This window comes from Nicotiana attenuata, unplaced genomic scaffold (genome assembly GCF_001879085.1).
Source record: "Nicotiana attenuata strain UT unplaced genomic scaffold, NIATTr2, whole genome shotgun sequence".
NCBI classification, from domain to species: Eukaryota; Viridiplantae; Streptophyta; class Magnoliopsida; order Solanales; family Solanaceae; genus Nicotiana; species Nicotiana attenuata.
This window is the reverse complement of record NW_017670454.1, coordinates 86,017-102,541: the sequence shown is the minus strand read 5'-3', so window position 1 is coordinate 102,541 and position 16,525 is coordinate 86,017. Positions and strand designations below refer to the sequence as shown.

The window sequence follows — 16,525 nt, the reverse complement described above, 5'->3', positions numbered from 1 at the left end:
GGGTCTTTGAAAGTTGTATGACGTAAAGTATTGGTGACAAAAAATTTTGGTTGTCTGAAAATAAAACTTTAATGATGTTTGTAGTGATTATTTCAATAGAGTGCAAGGTCAACAAAAGGATGAGAAGAACAAGAAAAATATGAACGCACACACGCTAGGGGGAGGGTGGAGGGGGGTGGGGGGAGAGATTTTTTGAGATGGGGGTATTATTGTACCAACTCCAATAGTCTAGGAGCAGTTTTAATCTTTTTTCCATTATGACACGTGGAAATTAATTAAATTTTTTTTTATCTAACATGGCCGTTAGTCGTAAGGGCATTCTTGAGCCGAAAAGATAACGGTAAGGGTAATTTTTTCAAAATAGGTGGACGGAGGGCATTATTATACCACCTTTTTCCAATAAATAAAATGCTTGTTCACAGTGTCCATGGGGCAAGTATGAGACAAAACTTCAAGATCACCCTTACAATGGTGTCTGTATTTCTGCAATTTTAGCATAATTTACTGATCCCTTTTGCTCCGAAGATTCCAAAGGCATATTAAAGATTTAAGTCAGTGGATGCAGAGTTATCCTGTACCTGCTGCCTTCAATATATATCCGCCCTGTGGAGGATTAAGTCAAGATTAACTGCAATTCCAATTCTTGATGTTTTGCTGTCTTAATTGCTATTGGGATTTGTTGATTTTATTATTAATCCACTCATGTTTTTCTCGTGTTATTTTTCCAGATTCTTTAGATAGCTAATTATCTTCAACTTTAATTTTAGAACGTTTAGCATGGAACTATGGTGAATTGCTCTAGCGGTGAGCACCCTCCACTTCCAACCAAAAGTTTGTGAGTTCGAGTCACCCCAAGAACAAGCTGGGAAGTTCTTGGAGGGAGGGATGTCGAGGGTCTATTGGAAACAACCTCTCTACCCAATTGTTGTTGTAGCAGGGAACTATGGGATGCACAGTTAGGCATGTAGAATCACCTGAAAGCTATGGTTGAAGAAAAAATGGTCGTTGACTGTCAAGTCAATGAACTTGTTCTCTACGCACTTCACTCGATCAGACAGTGAGATGGGAACTGTGAATAGATGCACCATCCTTTTTAGTTAATATCACCTTTAACTTTAAGTTAACTTTTTATTGTACTAAATATTTTCCTCCCTTTCTTAGTTCTTGATTTATGGACTAACTGAGACAACAAGGTGTAACTATTTAGTGTTACAAAAGCATCTGAATTACTTTGTGTATCTTGATAATGGTTCTACTTATTTTGTTTTTTTGGGCATCCGATATTTGAAACTCATTGGTCCTGCTAATATGAATTAAGGAATGCCAAGCAGGCCCACTAAGGGGTAAAGTGCTCTTTGCCGAGAGGTTCTCTACTTCCAACTCGAATGCGAGACCTTTGGTTAAACGGGGACAAAGACGGATCCAAACTCTCAAGTTTATGGGTTCCTATAACGATCTCAAGTTACTAATTGGGTTCACAATCAAATATTTAATAAATTTTTTAATACATATACAAGGACAGTGCAAAAGCTATTGGGTTCCCGGGAACCCGCACATTGCCCTCTAGATCCGCCACTGAACGGGGAGGAGTCCCAACCATCGCACCACAACCCTTGATGTATCTGTTAATAATTTGAGCAATATCATCATACAGTTCCAAGCATCCTTACATTTCTTTCTTTCTCTGTACTATGGCTCTGAATGATTTGTCCTGTTCCAGTGTGCACATCAAACAGTGGCAAGACAAGATGTTGCATATATTCCGGTCAACATTCTCTTGACACTACTAACTACTAAGCTTGGATTCAGAGTTCCTTATAAAGTATAAAAACGTTTTCACACAATATGCTCATTATTTACCATACCGTATTGGGGTAGGATGGATGAAGTGGAGGTTAGCATCCGGAGTTTTGTGTGACAAGAGAGTGCCAACGATATTCAAAGGTAAGTTCTATAAAGCGGTGGTTAGACCGGCCATGATGTACGAGGCTGAGTGTTGGCCTGTTAAGAACTCACATATCCAAAAGATAAAAGTAGCAGAAATGAGGATGTTGAGGTGGATGTGCGGGCACACTAGGTTGGACAAGATTAGAAATGATGATATTCGAGAGAAGGTGCATGTGGCCCCCATTGATAACAAGATGCGGGAAGCGAGACTCAGATGGTTCGGACATGTACAGAGGAGAAGCCTGATGCTCCAGTAAGGAGGTGTGAGCGACTGGTTGTGGAGGGAATGAGAAGAGGTAGAGGTCGGCCAAAGAAGTATTGGGGAGAAGTGATCAGACAGGATATGGCGGGGCTTCAGATTTCTGAGGATATGACACTTGATAGGAAGTTGTGGAGGTCGAGTATTACGGTTGTAGGTTAGGAGGTAGTTGACTCTTGCGCTACCTTGTTCTGTTGTAAGCCTAGTTTGGTAGGGTTTTTGTCTGAAATAGCTAGGGGCATTGTCGTGTCTTACTATTTTCTCTTTCGGTGCAGGACCTATTTACTAGCCATCATTTTTGTGTCGCATTTTTCCTTATGCATTTTATGTTCCTATTTTTCCTATGATCTCTGTGTTGAAACTAATATTCTCTCCTTTTTGTTTTTCTTATTATCTTGAGCCGAGGGTCTTCCGGAAACAGCCTCTCTACTCCTTCGGGGTGGGGGTAAGGTCTGCGTACATACTACCCTCCCCAGACCCCACTTGTGGGATTTTACTGGGTTGTTGTTGTTGTTGTATCTCCTCTTTGGAACAAATATTTCTAGCAGCAGAATCTGATAAATATTTCTTCTGCCTGGTTTTATTCCTTAGCAGCTGTATCGCAGGATAACTTGTGACGTTCAATGAAAATAAGTATATACACAATCAAGACAAGTACCTATTACAAATTAAAATTCCACTTCACACTCACTGTTCCCCGCCTTTTACGCGGAAAAGATGCTTTTCAAGACAGATGATGAGATTCTTTCAAGTGCTAGCTATGGTTAATAAAGTGTGTCCTCATTTAAGTTATCCTACTTAAAGCACACATATGAAGACCTACTCATTTGATCAACTTCCTTATATGAAATGAAAGGGTCAACTGGTGCAAGCGTCCATAACCCTGATGAAGTGATTGTTGATCTTGACGCTGATATTAAATATGAGCGTGATGCAAATTTATCCAACTCAAAGACAGGCACAGAGTGCTTACCAATTGCAGATATGTCTGAGATCAGGAAGAAAGGGACATCACGACGAAACTCAAAGCTGCTCGTTAAAAATAAGAAGTCCAGGTTTGAAGACATAGTATGGGAGTATACAAGATTGGGAAAAGTTAGCAGCAAAGAGCAAGATGAAGATTGGTTCATAGATGAAGACTTTTTTGAGGAATCCATATCTAAGAAGTTAAGTTTGTGGACAATTTTTCAACTGGTGAGTCTCGTGTTGATTCTGATGGCATTAACCTGTACCTTCTCAGTTTCTAAACTAAAGAAACTAAAACTATGGGATCTTCCATTGTGGAAGTCGGAAATCTTCTTATTAGTGATCATATCAGGCCATTTACTCTGCGGTTGGGGTGTACGAGCTATAGTTTTCTGTATCGAACGTGGTTTTTTACAGAAGCTGAGGGTTCTTTACTTTGTGTATGGACTCAAAAAGGCTTTTCAGAATTGCCTGTGGGTAGTTCTAATCGTGATTGCTTGACATTTCTTGGTAGTAGAAAAGATGGCTTACGAGAGGAAAAGCAAAGTATTACGTTATCTGACGAAAAGTCTGCTCTGCATATTGGTGGCTACCTTGATCTGGTTTATGAAGGTAATTATTGTTAAGATTCTTGCTTCATCATCACAATAAGAAGTTTTTCAAAAGAATCACACAGTATCTTGTCAAACAATATGTGATAAAAAGCTTATCAGACTCCCTAAATGGTGAAAATAGTATGTCACAAAAGGGTGAGATGAGGAATGTAACAGATGCCAAGAATATTAGTAGTACTACTTACTTTCCATGGGGATTTGATGGAAAAAGGAGCCATAAACGCTCGAATAATTGTTTACAAAAATGGACTAGATTGTATATGTCTAACATGGGAAAGAAGAGTGTAAAGAGGCTAGTTCAAGGAGGGCTCATCCCAACTCTTTCAACTATGGACGAAGATTTTTCTGATTTAAGTGACGAAGAGGATGAGGAATCATCTTGTCGCAATGCTAGAAAGCTAGCTCGGAAGATATTCAAGAAAGTCGCTAAGGGATCTGAGTAAGTTTTAACTTTTAATTTGTTTGATTAAGCTCAACTGTTCTCCTAGTGCAATATGCTTTATTCTCTGTTGTAAGATAGAAGGGGAGCCTTGACGTAACTGGTAAAGTTGCTGTCATGTGACAAAGAGGTCACGGGTTTGAGCCGTGGAAATAGCCTCTTGCAAAAATGCAGGGTAAGGCTGCGTACGATAGACCCTTGTGGTCCGGCCATTCCCCGGACCCCGCGCATAGTGGGAGCTTAGTGCACGGAGTTTTCCTCTCTATTGTTAGATCGTTAAAATTAGAACTTGCTACAAGCTTACATGATACAAGAACCAGAATTGTTAAGCTTTTTGTACTCTACATACCTTTCAAGCCTGATGGTGTAAACCGGAGCAAGCATTGTTTAGCTGGTAGTCCCAATGGTCCATAATAAGTAACTTTTTTAACTTTTTATTTTGGTCCGAAATAAGTGTCTTTTTACATGATTAAGAAGGAATTCACTTTATTTTTCCAAATTTACCCTTATTTACTTATCCCTAGAAGGTCTTTTAAATTACTCCAATTTTTAATGATAACATTAAATAGGTTCAGCAATTGATGTGCACTATGACGTGAGAATAACTCCCTCACATTTTTATCACCTTCTCAGGCTGATCGCCATTAATATAACTAGATTTATGAGGCTCACTTATGGTTTCGTCAAGGCTAATCAAGAGTCTTATAAATTGAAGGAGTGAATTGAGAGGTTTATGTGTTGCTTCGATAAGTGCCACCGTAAGTTGGAGTATAATAGAGCTATGGTAAGCGCTACTATAACTACTGATGCAAATTTTAACTAAGGGTAGATTAGTCACAATACTTATTTTTCCTAGGAGTTAGTATTTTCTTAATGGGTGTGCCATCGGGAAAAAAAAAGGCACTTATTATGGACCGAAGGGAGTAAGACTTTGTTCACTGAAGTTTCCATGTCAAATAGGTGTATTGGACTGGAGGATTTGAAACGCTTTGTGGCACATGAAAAAGCTTTGAAGAGCATTGATCTATTTGAAGGAAGAGAAGAAGAAGCACGTATTGATCAACAATATTTCATCAATTGGATGGTGAGTTCTAGTTTTACCATTGTCACCAATTGGCTATACCTAATCCATGAGGTCAAGTTGAAAACTGACTATACTTATGTCCCTATTAGTTTTACACTAGAGTTGTTTTACTGCTGTAATCATGCCAATATCCTTTATGTTTTCGATTTTAAGGTTGAGGCGTTCAAGGAAAGGAGATATATTCTATGTTCTCTAAATGATGCAAAAACAGCAGTGGAGGAACTTCATCGTTTGATGAACGTACTTGTGTCCTTGCTCATTTTGATCCTCTGGCTTTTCCTTTTTGAGATTCAAATAAGTCATCTTCTCGTGCTTGTAAGCTCTCAGCTGCTCGTGATGGGATTCATCTTCGGAAACACCTGCAGGACAGTATTCGAGGCAATCATATTTCTGTTTATAATGCACCCATTCGACGTGGGTGATCGTTGTGAAGTAGATGGAGTGCAGGCAAGCATCATTTTTACTGCCTCTAAAGTTATAGCTTACTTACCTGCTCATTTATGCATGTTTCAATACAGATGGTTGTAGAGGAGGTGAATATTCTAACAACTATATTTGAGAGATATGACTTCCAAAAGGTTACTAAGGCCATTGGTAATTATAACCGCAGTGGTGATATGGCAGATCAAATTGAGTTCTCTATTCACATTTCTACTCCCTGGGACAATATTATCACTATGAAGGAAAAGATAAAGAGGTATGTGGATAAATTTCATGTGTTTTGCTACTTTCTAAAGCTCTCAAGGCAGTGGCGGATCTAGACTAGACCTAGCGGGTTTGACAGAATCCACTGCGTTTAGCTCGGCCTATATATGTGTGAAACAACTTGGCACATATGACCAGGAAGTCACGGGTTCGAGCCGTGGCGTAACTGGTAAAGTTGCTGCCATGTGACCAGGAGGTCACAGGTTCGAGCCGTGGAAACAACTCTTACAAAAATTTGTGGTCAAGCTCTTCCCTGGACCCGACGCATGCAGGAGCTTAGTGCACCGGGCTGCCTGTTCTAAACAACTTGGCACATATGTAAAGAGCAAAACCATTTAACTCTAAATCCAGAATTCGCCACTGGCTAAAGGACTGAACTGCATTGCTATCTGACTCATTGTTTCTTTGGCTTCTTGAAACAGGTATATAGAAAGCAATGGTAAGTATTGGTACTCAAAGCCAGTAATTTTTGTGAAGGATGTACAAGATATGAACAGATTAGTAATGACAGTTTGGCCGCGGCACAAAATGAACCATCAAGACATGATGGAGAGATGGATTAGAAGATCCTCATTGATCGATGGAATGATCAATATTTTCCGGGAGCTAAATATCGAATACAGGATGCTGCCTCTTGAAGTTAACGTCCGAAACTTGCCTGGAACATCAGATAGGCTTGTTTCAAATTGGAGTACTTGTTCTGCACCATATTACAACGTTTAAATGTTCCTATGGTGCCATTACAGACACTCCTGCAACTCTATAAGGCGCTGTTTATATGATTTTTCATGGGTAAGAAGATGAGAAGTAGCAGTAATGCCTGTTATGAATAAGATGTAACTGTGGCCTGTGGATGCTTCTGGTAATTCATGAATTCACAGAAATGTTTATTAGTGGCTCTACTTCTCTGTAATAGCCAAAATAGTAATTGCAAAAGAAGCATTAGTCGAATAATCTGAAGAAAATGCTACACCTATTTTGAATTTGAATCCACATTGTAGAGCAAAATTTGCATGTTGATTAGCATTCAAATGTGATTTTTTTTTTTGGAATCCCAGGAAAACCCGCAGCCGCTACAGCCTCTGCCCTTCGGGTGAGCACTCTGTGCGCACTGGGTAAATTCCCACTGTGTAATAGCCTGCAAACCACACAGTAGATGTAAACAACACTAGGCAAGCCCTGTGTGACAGGCTCGACCCATAAGGCATTAAGGGGGGTTCGATCTGATCCCAGGTCATGTGTATGCAGGGGCAGCTCAAGCGTATATGGGGCCTAGGACGAAAGTTTAATATGGGGCCTTATTTTTCATTGTTTGTCAAAAATTGTCAAGAGCTACTTTTTGAGATTTTATTAAATTTTCAACTTTTCTTTTCTTTTGTATTTTGAATAACCAAATGCATAATTTCTTGTTGACATATTTATATTCTAAAAAAAAATTAAACAATATATATAGAGAAAAATTAATAAAATAATAAATAACAAATAAAAATAATACAAGAAAGTTAGAATGATATTACCCAATGACTGACTGATTCAAGAAGTTTGAAGACTTTGATTCCAAAATATCTAGTTGTTGGCTTGTTGGACTCTTGGAGAAAGAAAGAGATCCAGTAGAAAGAATTAAGAAGATGAGCATAAATCATAAATAAAGAGGAACGAAGAAGATATGTCTTTTGGAATATGAAGAATAAATGAATACTAGCACTAGAATTGTAACGTTGGCTAGGGATTACTTGGAAGAATAAAAAGTAGAGTTGTCAAATCAAATCAAAGTGACAACTATTTTCCTACTACTTTAAACTTTAATTTATTAATATATCTATAGTTTTTCTTTCTTTTTATATCTTTTTGACTTTGCAAGAGTAGTTTCATCGGTGGAAGGGAGGGAGAAGGTTTGGAACACCAATTCCTCTCGTGAAAAGACTAACTTCCCAAAGGTTAACCCAATAGTCAGGTTTCATTACTTCCGAAATCCTGAAAAGTACAAAAGTACTATTTACATATATTTTTTTTTTAAAAAAAAAAACCTATAAATCTATAAAATATACTCCTTATTCCTAAAAAATGGGGGCCCCCAAAATTAGGGGCCTAAGGCACTTGCCTTACCCCATACTACGTTAAAGCCGGCCCTGTGTGTATGGATGACCGCCCTCCAAACCAATTGGGCCATCCCCGAAGGGGACTCAAATGTGATTATTGCACCGGTTCAAAATAGGGAAAATCTCATTTTATACTCATTAAATTCAAACTATTTACCCTTAAATACACATACCAAAACTATTTACTTTCCCTACCTATGTAATAAAAACTATTTACCCGCCCACATTAGAATACCCATACCTCAATAATAGAATTCTGAGAAATAAAATATTTTTCTCAGACTATGGCTTTTCCATAGGTTCTCTAAATATTTCTAATACAAGATTACCATTTACAGTACTTTAAATCTAATTCCTAAAAGGAAGAGAATTAGAAACAAAACCTCGGAAATGGAGTGCTCCAAAGTAGGATCGGGATGGGGAATCCTGTCGCATGCTTCATCGAAAACAACTGACACCTTTTACCCAAAGCACATTCAGATTATATTATTTGGTCTCCAATTAAATGTAGCTAATATTATTCTTTGATGTGTAGATTGTACCTTTGATGCTGGTTTTTGGAGATTTTTTGTACAAAAATTTAAATCCACCATTGACGGACCTTGAAGTTTGAAACTCATAACTTAGTTTGTTTGAGTTTTAAATTGTTTTGATCCAATCCTGTATGAGTTAGTTTAGAAAGTCGATTGGAGGTTGTAGCTAAAGTTTTAGTCAATTTGGTGGAGATTTTATAGTAAATTTTAGAAATTTGAGGTGAAATATAGTTGAACCAGAGAAGAAGGCGAATTTGTATTGTATACCCAAATAGTATACAAATATACCATTTTAGTATACAATTCATTCCAACTATATACCCTATTAGTATAGCTATATACTATATTGGTATCATATGTTAGTTGAATTGTTTTTTGATTGTATTAGCTGCATTTAGTTGGTATAATATTTGATTTTCTTTTAATAATAGTAATATAGTACAATATCTTGAAATACCTTATTATATTAATATGTGGTACACTATTTTTTTTATTTTTCTCTTTATGCATGTGTGTTATGTAATAATAGTATAGTCATATAGTTGCCGGGAATTAACTAGTAAAACTGTATACCATATTGGTATAGTTATATACCATATTGGTATCATATGGTAGTTTGAACATTGTTTTGGTTGTTTTAGCTGCATTTTAAGCGAATTCTATTATGAAATTATTTATATCAACATGAGTTGCAATAATGCTGGAATTTTTGTGTGCCGATGGACATAAATTGTGTGTATTAATAGTTTTTATAGTTATAGGAAATTGTTGGAACGACCCCATACAACTATATACCTTCTTAGTATACGAAATGAGCAAGTTGTTTTGCGAATATTTAGCTTGCAATACGAGCATGTAATTTTCTCATACTTTTATTGCGTCCTTTAATGTCTTGGTAGAGTAGTATAGTCGCAGATAGTTGTAGAAATCATATGCTCTGTTGGTATACATATATACCATATTGGTATCACATGGTACTAGAAGTCTTTTTCGCTACTTGTACTTTTTGTTGTATTTTTTAATATTTTATTATCATTTTTATTCTAACTAGTATATATGAAGATTTGGTTGCCATAGATTATGTTTTCTTGCTCTATAACTGATTGTATTACTGCTAATGGTAGAGTGTGTATTGATATTATAGGGAAGGAGATCAAGGTTTGCATGGGAACCACGTGTTGATTCTTAGAATTTGATTATGTAATTTATGGTGCTCAACAGCAGTCAATGTGATATCCAGTGTATTAGATCAAGTGACAACTGATATTATTTCAGCTTATAATTGAATTTAAAAAATGAGAAAAAAAAAGGTATATTGTACTAGTTATATTAAAAAAAGGTGAACAAATATTTACTATATCAATTATTTTTCTTATAGTATAAAAAAAGAATAATAAAAAATAGTGAAAATGGTAAATGAAATTAGATTATGAAGAGAAAAAGAATATAAAAAAACAAGAAGTTAAATGAAATTAGAAAAGGAAAAAAGAAAAAAATAAAGAGAAAACGAGAAAAAAGAAAAGCAGAAAAGAAAAAAAGAGAAGAAAAGAAGCATAGAAATAAAAAAGAATTGGAGAATAAAGAAAATTCCCCACAAAAGTTACTATGGGTAGGAAATGTAATTAATTTATGGGTAGAAAAACAAATAGGTAGACAAGGGTAAATAGTTTTGTTTTTGTGAGTAGCTATGTCAAAACCCCTTCAAAATAAGCTATGCTGCGCAGACTCTCCAAAAATGTTGCTGCACTTGTATCGGATCCTCAAAAAATGCACTACTTTTGGAAGATCCGACGTGCACCCGGCACCATTTTTACAGAGTCCGAGCAACATAGACCATCTGCTGACAAATTCCAAACTCGAAAACCTTAGAACAAGTGGTTAGGGTTCTTCGTTATTGCTAATCACAAAACTTTCAAGGTTTTATCCTATCTGATTCTTTTCTCAATAATGCTCACATTTCCTTGTACCTTTCTCTATCATTCAACCCATAATTTTGGTATACTCATGAGTCATGATTTCTAGCTAAGCCACCAAAGACAACGCTGTCCAAGTGTCTTTACACATTCCCGCGCAGGATTTGCACAAATTATATCGTTCAAGCCTCTACTGCAATCTTCTGATTTCCACATCTGCTATAATCGTTTATTTCGTTCCTTATGAGCATGAATTGAACCTTTATTATCCCCTTAGTCCTTAAGGCATTAATCGGATAATACAGTCTAGAATGAGTTTCCTAAAATAATTACTTTCTTAATGAGGTATTTTTGCAATACCACTGCCATAGCAAGAAAGACAAAGTGAGAGAAACAAGATCTTTGTTAAAAACAGAAGAAAGGAGTTTAAAGCATGCCCCCTTTGTAATGCATGAAAAATGTAGCTGCAACATCTCATTCAAAAGTACAAAAAGCTTCCGTTCAAACCATTCCTTACAAGAGAAAATAGAATGGCTAACCTGCTTAGTGGCATTACGAACATGTAAAGCCTTAGCTTCCATAGCCATTACCACCAATGCCTTGACCACAACCCCAAATGTATGCTGCTAACTTAACTACAATGTATTTACTCGTCCCATGCTGGTAATTACAAGCATACTATAGGAATTTATATATCCATTTTCCACTAAAATCTTTGCTAGTTAAAATGGGTATCTGCCACTAAACATGTAAACCAGGGCGTCAATGCTAGATAAATGAAGCAAGATTAGCACATTTTCGCTGCAACCATGTCAGTCGTATGCTGCTGCTGTTAAGAGAAATGAACATCTCCCTTAGACTGGGATTGTCGAATAGATCCAAAGCTGCATAATAAAGATGGTCTGTAACGCCTTCTATCTCATCCAACGCTTTGACACATTTATGAATTGAAAATCTTCCATCAACTTGAGGCATAACAACTGTCTGCAACTTTGAAGCAGCAATCATCTCCTGTATCGCTTCTGCCATAGAATCAATTATCTCTTTATCCCCACAGCTCTGGTCAGAAGCAGGAGCTATATCTGATGAACACTTCCTCTTTTTACAAGCTACATTCCTTGTTGCAGTTTGTTGTGAAGTAGCAGCGCTATGTAAAGGTGTTGGCGATGAAGGATTTACAGGAGCCAAGTTGCTAGTTTCTTTAAATGAGCTATCTAGCCCAGCAGATTTGTCCATCCCTTCATAGTGACTTGATTGGGCGTACTTCCCAACCGCACCCGAGTCAGCAAATATTGTGCACAGCTGCTCATAGATAGGGCACTCCTTGGGTTTGCTTGATTCAGGCTTCGGCTGAGCCTGTTTCCATTGAACTGTTAGGAAACTGTAGGGCGAGGGGGGGGGGTGGGTGAAAATTCAAGCAGATATACAAAAAAAGAGACAGAGAAATACCCCAATGTCTTCCCAAAGGTCAAAACCAATGTAGCAAGAATCGTCCAAAGCATCATTTTGATCAGAAGCAGATTTAAGGTTACAGTAACGAGTACGCAACACATCAAGGTGCTTTCTTAGCTGGTTATTATTGAAATTAAGATTGGTCTGTCTATTGAATTGATCACGTATGTAATTCCATGTTTTCTTATCAAATACATTGTTCGGCCGGTTCCCCAGCTTAATCTGCTCAACAACAAGGTCAGCAAAGACCTTGTCCAGGGGGGGTGTCCACCTTGTTCTCAAGCGTTCTTGCTTGTGTTGCATTTCATTAGCTTCAGAATCCATCTGTAGCATTAAGGACAGCTTGTTAAGTGGGAATGTATTATTAATCAACACAAAAACAAATTCCTAGGATAAAGTAACAAACTTCAGGTACAGAACTTGTACAACAGTAAATCCAATCCTGCTTTGCACATGTACAACATTAATGTCAAGTATCATATTGTTTGCATATACCAATTCCAAATGGTTAAATTTTAGACTTGCAGAGTCACATGCAAATCAAATTGAGACAACTAGACTGGTTTGTAGGTTACATAAAACTTCATCATCCAAATTAACTAAAAAGAAATAAGCTAAATTTTAGTAAATCTTACAGTTTGCAACAAAATATCTATGTCACACACAACGAATAAGACGCTTTTAGTATTGGTGCGGGCTGACTGAACAGAAAATGTCATTGAGAACCAACTAGGACACAATGGAAGGAAGAAGACACTGACAGGTCCAATGCTGGTTCATAGTTAACTGCAATTACCCATATCAAGGATCTCTAAGCAATTTTTCACCTCGTCCCATTCTAGGTTGATCGCACCTATATCAGCAATTTGTACAAATCACCCTCATTTCGTACTTTAGTTCTTCTTCCCAGATTCAAGAAACTTTTGTATATCATTATTTTTATGTTCTTTTCGAGAAACCATTTGGCATACAACTGAATTTCGGAAACAGCCTCTCTGCCCTCCAGGGTAGGGGTAAGGTCTGCGTACACATTACCCTCCCCAGACCCCACTCGTGGGATCCCCCGCTGGATTGTTGTTGTTTATTTTCCATACAACTGAAAACAATGATTGCAAGCAAGTGAAAAGATAAAAACGGGGGAAGAAAGCGAGCAGTCTATGCATGTAAGGATGGTCTGTAATACGAGATTTGGTCGCCTAAGAAGTAAGAACAAGAAAAACAACTTTTTCGTCTTGCTAACAGAAGAATCAACAGGTGCCACCATATTAGTATGAGAACAATTGCACAGAGACTTTTAAAAGGAGAGGTCATTCCACATCCAAGGGTGTATTCTAGTAGCCGATGAAACTAGAATGAAAACCATGGAAGACCAGAGTTCGAAGCCTAGCAATGACAAAAAGCTTTGTGATTTCTTTCCGTCTGCCTAAGCTTTTATGGGTAGAGTTACCGGTAACTGTACTGGCAGGAGAATGCATGTGCCCGGTAAAATAGTCGAGGTGCGATCAAGCTGACACAAACATCAGAGTTATCAAAAAAGAGAGAGAAGCCAATTCACTACCCCATTAGCTACAAAGTCCTTCTCGCAAACAAAGAATTTTGCTTTCACATGTGCAATTATATAATTCCAATTATTGAAACCTCCATAGAACATCAAAACCAAACATAGTTGCAATCCCACACAAACACATTACAAATACAATACAGATGATTTTATGTAAAAATCTAATAGATAGAAATATGATCAACCAATCAACTACTCCCTCCGTTCCAATTTATGTGATACTTTTTCCTTGTTAGTCGGTCCGAAAAGGACGATACAATTCCATATTTAATAACAATTTAACTTTAAAATGCTTCATTTACTCTTAATAAAATGATTTATAGCCACACAAATATCTATAGCTCATTTTAGAACACAAGTTTCAAAAGTCTGTCACATAAATCGGGATGGAGGGAGTATAAATTATCTGTATCAGTTTCGCTGTATTTGGATCAATTAAATAGAAATATCGCATAAGATAAAGAATTAAAGAGACTAAACAGGTGGACCGTGGAATTTAGGTATAAACCTCTTGGATTAATCGGAACAAAAATTTAACTAATGAGTATTCGCAAAAAAAGTAGAGTTACCGGCGGTGGAAGTGTTGTGTAATCGAAAGGCAAAAGCCCAGAAACCTACCGTTGATAATGGAGTTACCGGCTACGGGGAAGACAGTTCTCTTCGTCGTAACCCTCAACGGGATTTTTTTTTCAATATTGGGGTATTTGCTCGGAAGAAAAAGAAAAATTATATTTTTATTTTAGTAATCTCCAAATGAAAAATCTTCCGAATAAAATTAACACTAATGAAGTACTTAAACAGTTTGTGTCGAAAAATATTTTTCCATAGAAATTATATTATTAATGAGGAAATTTGGCTCATAAAAGAGTATTTGTCTAACCTTTTGTTTTTCTTTGTAATTTGTATTAATACTTTATTACTTATGCAGTAATTTAGGAAATATTTTATACTCCCTCCGACCAATATTAGTTATCGTAGTCACTAAATACATTTGAAGTTTTGAACCAACATAGTTGTCGTTTTAGAAAATCAATGTATAGCTAATTACTTTTTCCCCATTTTGTCATTAATGTCAAATGTTCCGGAAAGTAAAAATATTGGCTACATAGCATAAAAAACTAAAAGAAAAGAGTATTAAATAAGGGTATAGTAGTCAAAAAGCTCCTTTATTAATAACTTTTAGAAAAATGCGTAAAAGAGAAACGCGACAACTAAAATAGACCGAAGAAAATATAAGGTAGACTGCAAAATAAAAATACATGTATTGATAATATAAAAAAAATTAATTGGATATTTGTTGGAAGAATAGAACATATGATGAAGTTCTATTAAGATAATAGGTAGTAGTGAAAATTAATTTATTTTTATAATATGATATGTAATTTTCTTTTTAAGAAAGAGGATATTTGTTTCATTATTTGTGTATAGATTAGATTAGATTTTTCAAAATAAATTTGGAATCTATGGCCAAACACTAGCTTAGAGCCTCGAGAATATATCAGTCAGTCGGAGTAAGGTCCGATTAACTACTAAGTTAATTAGCTTTGTAAGGATTCAGTACAAATTAAGTTGATCTAAAAGTAAAATAAGTTAATGCAAGTATAAAAGAACATTGATGTGAAACTAAGTAAAGGGAGACATAGAACGTACATGCCAATTCACGAATTCATATGACGAAGGTTATCAACGTTGTTTTGTTAAATACCTATCTATGGATGCTTGTAATAGATTAGCAAGCTTAGAAAATCAAAGTGTCCTTCATGGCACACAACTAAGCCATGTTGTAACAAATACTACGTAATTATATATATATTTTTCCTGTTTGCCCAAAAAAAAAAAAAAAGAATTCATATGAAGCGAAGCAGATCAAAAATGAGAAAGTAGACATGACCGAGTAAAAGGGATATCTAGTGCACTCTTGGTCCCAAATTATGTAGAACTATTTTTCATTTTTCCAAATTTAAATTACGTGAACTTTGATCAATATTTGAAAATATATTTTCATTATATTAATATAAAGAAATTGCAACTTATAAAACTTTGGTATAGTTTTTGAATATTCAAATATAAATTTTAAAATATTAAATTGATCTAATCCAATTTAATTTATAAAACTAATTAAATTGACTCTCGAAAAGCGAGATGAGACACTTATTTTTGGAATAAAAAATTACGTGACACATCAAACATTTACGTTGTATTTATCATTCTCATTCATAGCTATACTTTCAACAAATTAACCATTTGTAGCTATATTTGAATTTTATAGCAAATCTATGAAATAAGAGATTAATTGTTTTGAACCGAAACAAGAGAGCAACAAGCTCTCGTAGCTTAGTTGTTTAGAGCGTCCGCTTAGTTAATGGAGGTCTTGAGTTTGACTCTCGGCAATAACATTTTATTTTTCTGTATTTCTGTATTTCGCCTTAGTTGTATTCAATGTTGAACAAATACGATCGATACATGTTGGATCCTTTGTATACACACCCATGTATACAGTCGATACAAGTTGTATCCTTTGTATACACCCTTGTATTTCGCCTTAGTTATAATTGATAGGAAAGTTTACCTCCTATAGCAAAGGTATACGCCCTATTTATTATAAATCAAAACCATTTTAAAATATTATTTTCTATAGCTACTTTTTACTTTTTACAGCAAAATAGGTATTTATGATATATACTACCATTAAGGCGTTAAATACGCTACTCCCATTTTTTCTCTCTTTCTTTCAGTTAGGGGTGTACAAAGAAAACTGACAAACCGCACCAACCCGATAATCCGAGTCAAACCGAGAAAAAAAAATCGACTATGATTTGGTATCGGGAAAAAACCCCCGACCATAATTGGTTTAGTTTGGTTTTAACTAAAGAAAGTCAAACCGAAACCAAACCAACCCGACGTTACATATATAAATTTTTTAGATATATTTAATATATAAATATACTTTTTG

At 35.9% G+C, this 16,525-nt stretch overlaps 2 protein-coding genes across 3 annotated transcripts; one reads left to right on the top strand and one right to left on the bottom strand.

Annotated features, from left to right (window-relative positions):
- The first annotated feature begins 3,034 nt into the window (after positions 1-3,034).
- LOC109239645 (mechanosensitive ion channel protein 5-like) lies at positions 3,035-7,047 on the top strand. The gene is made up of 4 exons (XM_019406234.1): positions 3,035-4,225; positions 5,186-5,309; positions 5,463-6,006; positions 6,437-7,047. The coding sequence occupies exons 1-3, from the start codon at positions 3,909-3,911 to the stop codon at positions 5,835-5,837; spliced, it is 816 nt and encodes a 271-aa protein (XP_019261779.1). The 5' UTR covers positions 3,035-3,908; the 3' UTR covers positions 5,838-6,006; positions 6,437-7,047.
- A 3,934-nt stretch (positions 7,048-10,981) lies between these two features.
- On the bottom strand, positions 10,982-14,324 carry LOC109239644 (L10-interacting MYB domain-containing protein-like). Of its 2 annotated transcripts, none has more exons than XM_019406233.1 (3): positions 14,142-14,324; positions 12,009-12,335; positions 10,982-11,915 (listed from the first exon to the last, which is right to left on the bottom strand). In XM_019406233.1, the coding sequence occupies exons 2-3, from the start codon at positions 12,333-12,335 to the stop codon at positions 11,328-11,330; spliced, it is 915 nt and encodes a 304-aa protein (XP_019261778.1). In that variant the 5' UTR covers positions 14,142-14,324; the 3' UTR covers positions 10,982-11,327. The 2 variants fall into 2 exon arrangements, with proteins under 2 accessions (XP_019261778.1, XP_019261777.1); XM_019406232.1 differs by having other exon boundaries at positions 14,191-14,324.
- Positions 14,325-16,525: the final 2,201 nt, after the last annotated feature.

Coding starts and splice junctions, on each gene's coding strand:
- LOC109239644 (XM_019406233.1), bottom strand. CDS start 12,335: ATGGATTCTGAAGCTAATGAAATGCAACACAAGCAAGAACGCTTGAGA. Junction 11,916..12,008: donor ACCTTTGGGAAGACATTGGG/GTATTTCTCTGT, acceptor CAATGGAAACAG/GCTCAGCCGAAGCCTGAATC.
- LOC109239645 (XM_019406234.1), top strand. CDS start 3,909: ATGTCACAAAAGGGTGAGATGAGGAATGTAACAGATGCCAAGAATATT. Junction 4,226..5,185: donor AAAGTCGCTAAGGGATCTGA/GTAAGTTTTAAC, acceptor CATGTCAAATAG/GTGTATTGGACTGGAGGATT. Junction 5,310..5,462: donor AATATTTCATCAATTGGATG/GTGAGTTCTAGT, acceptor TTCGATTTTAAG/GTTGAGGCGTTCAAGGAAAG.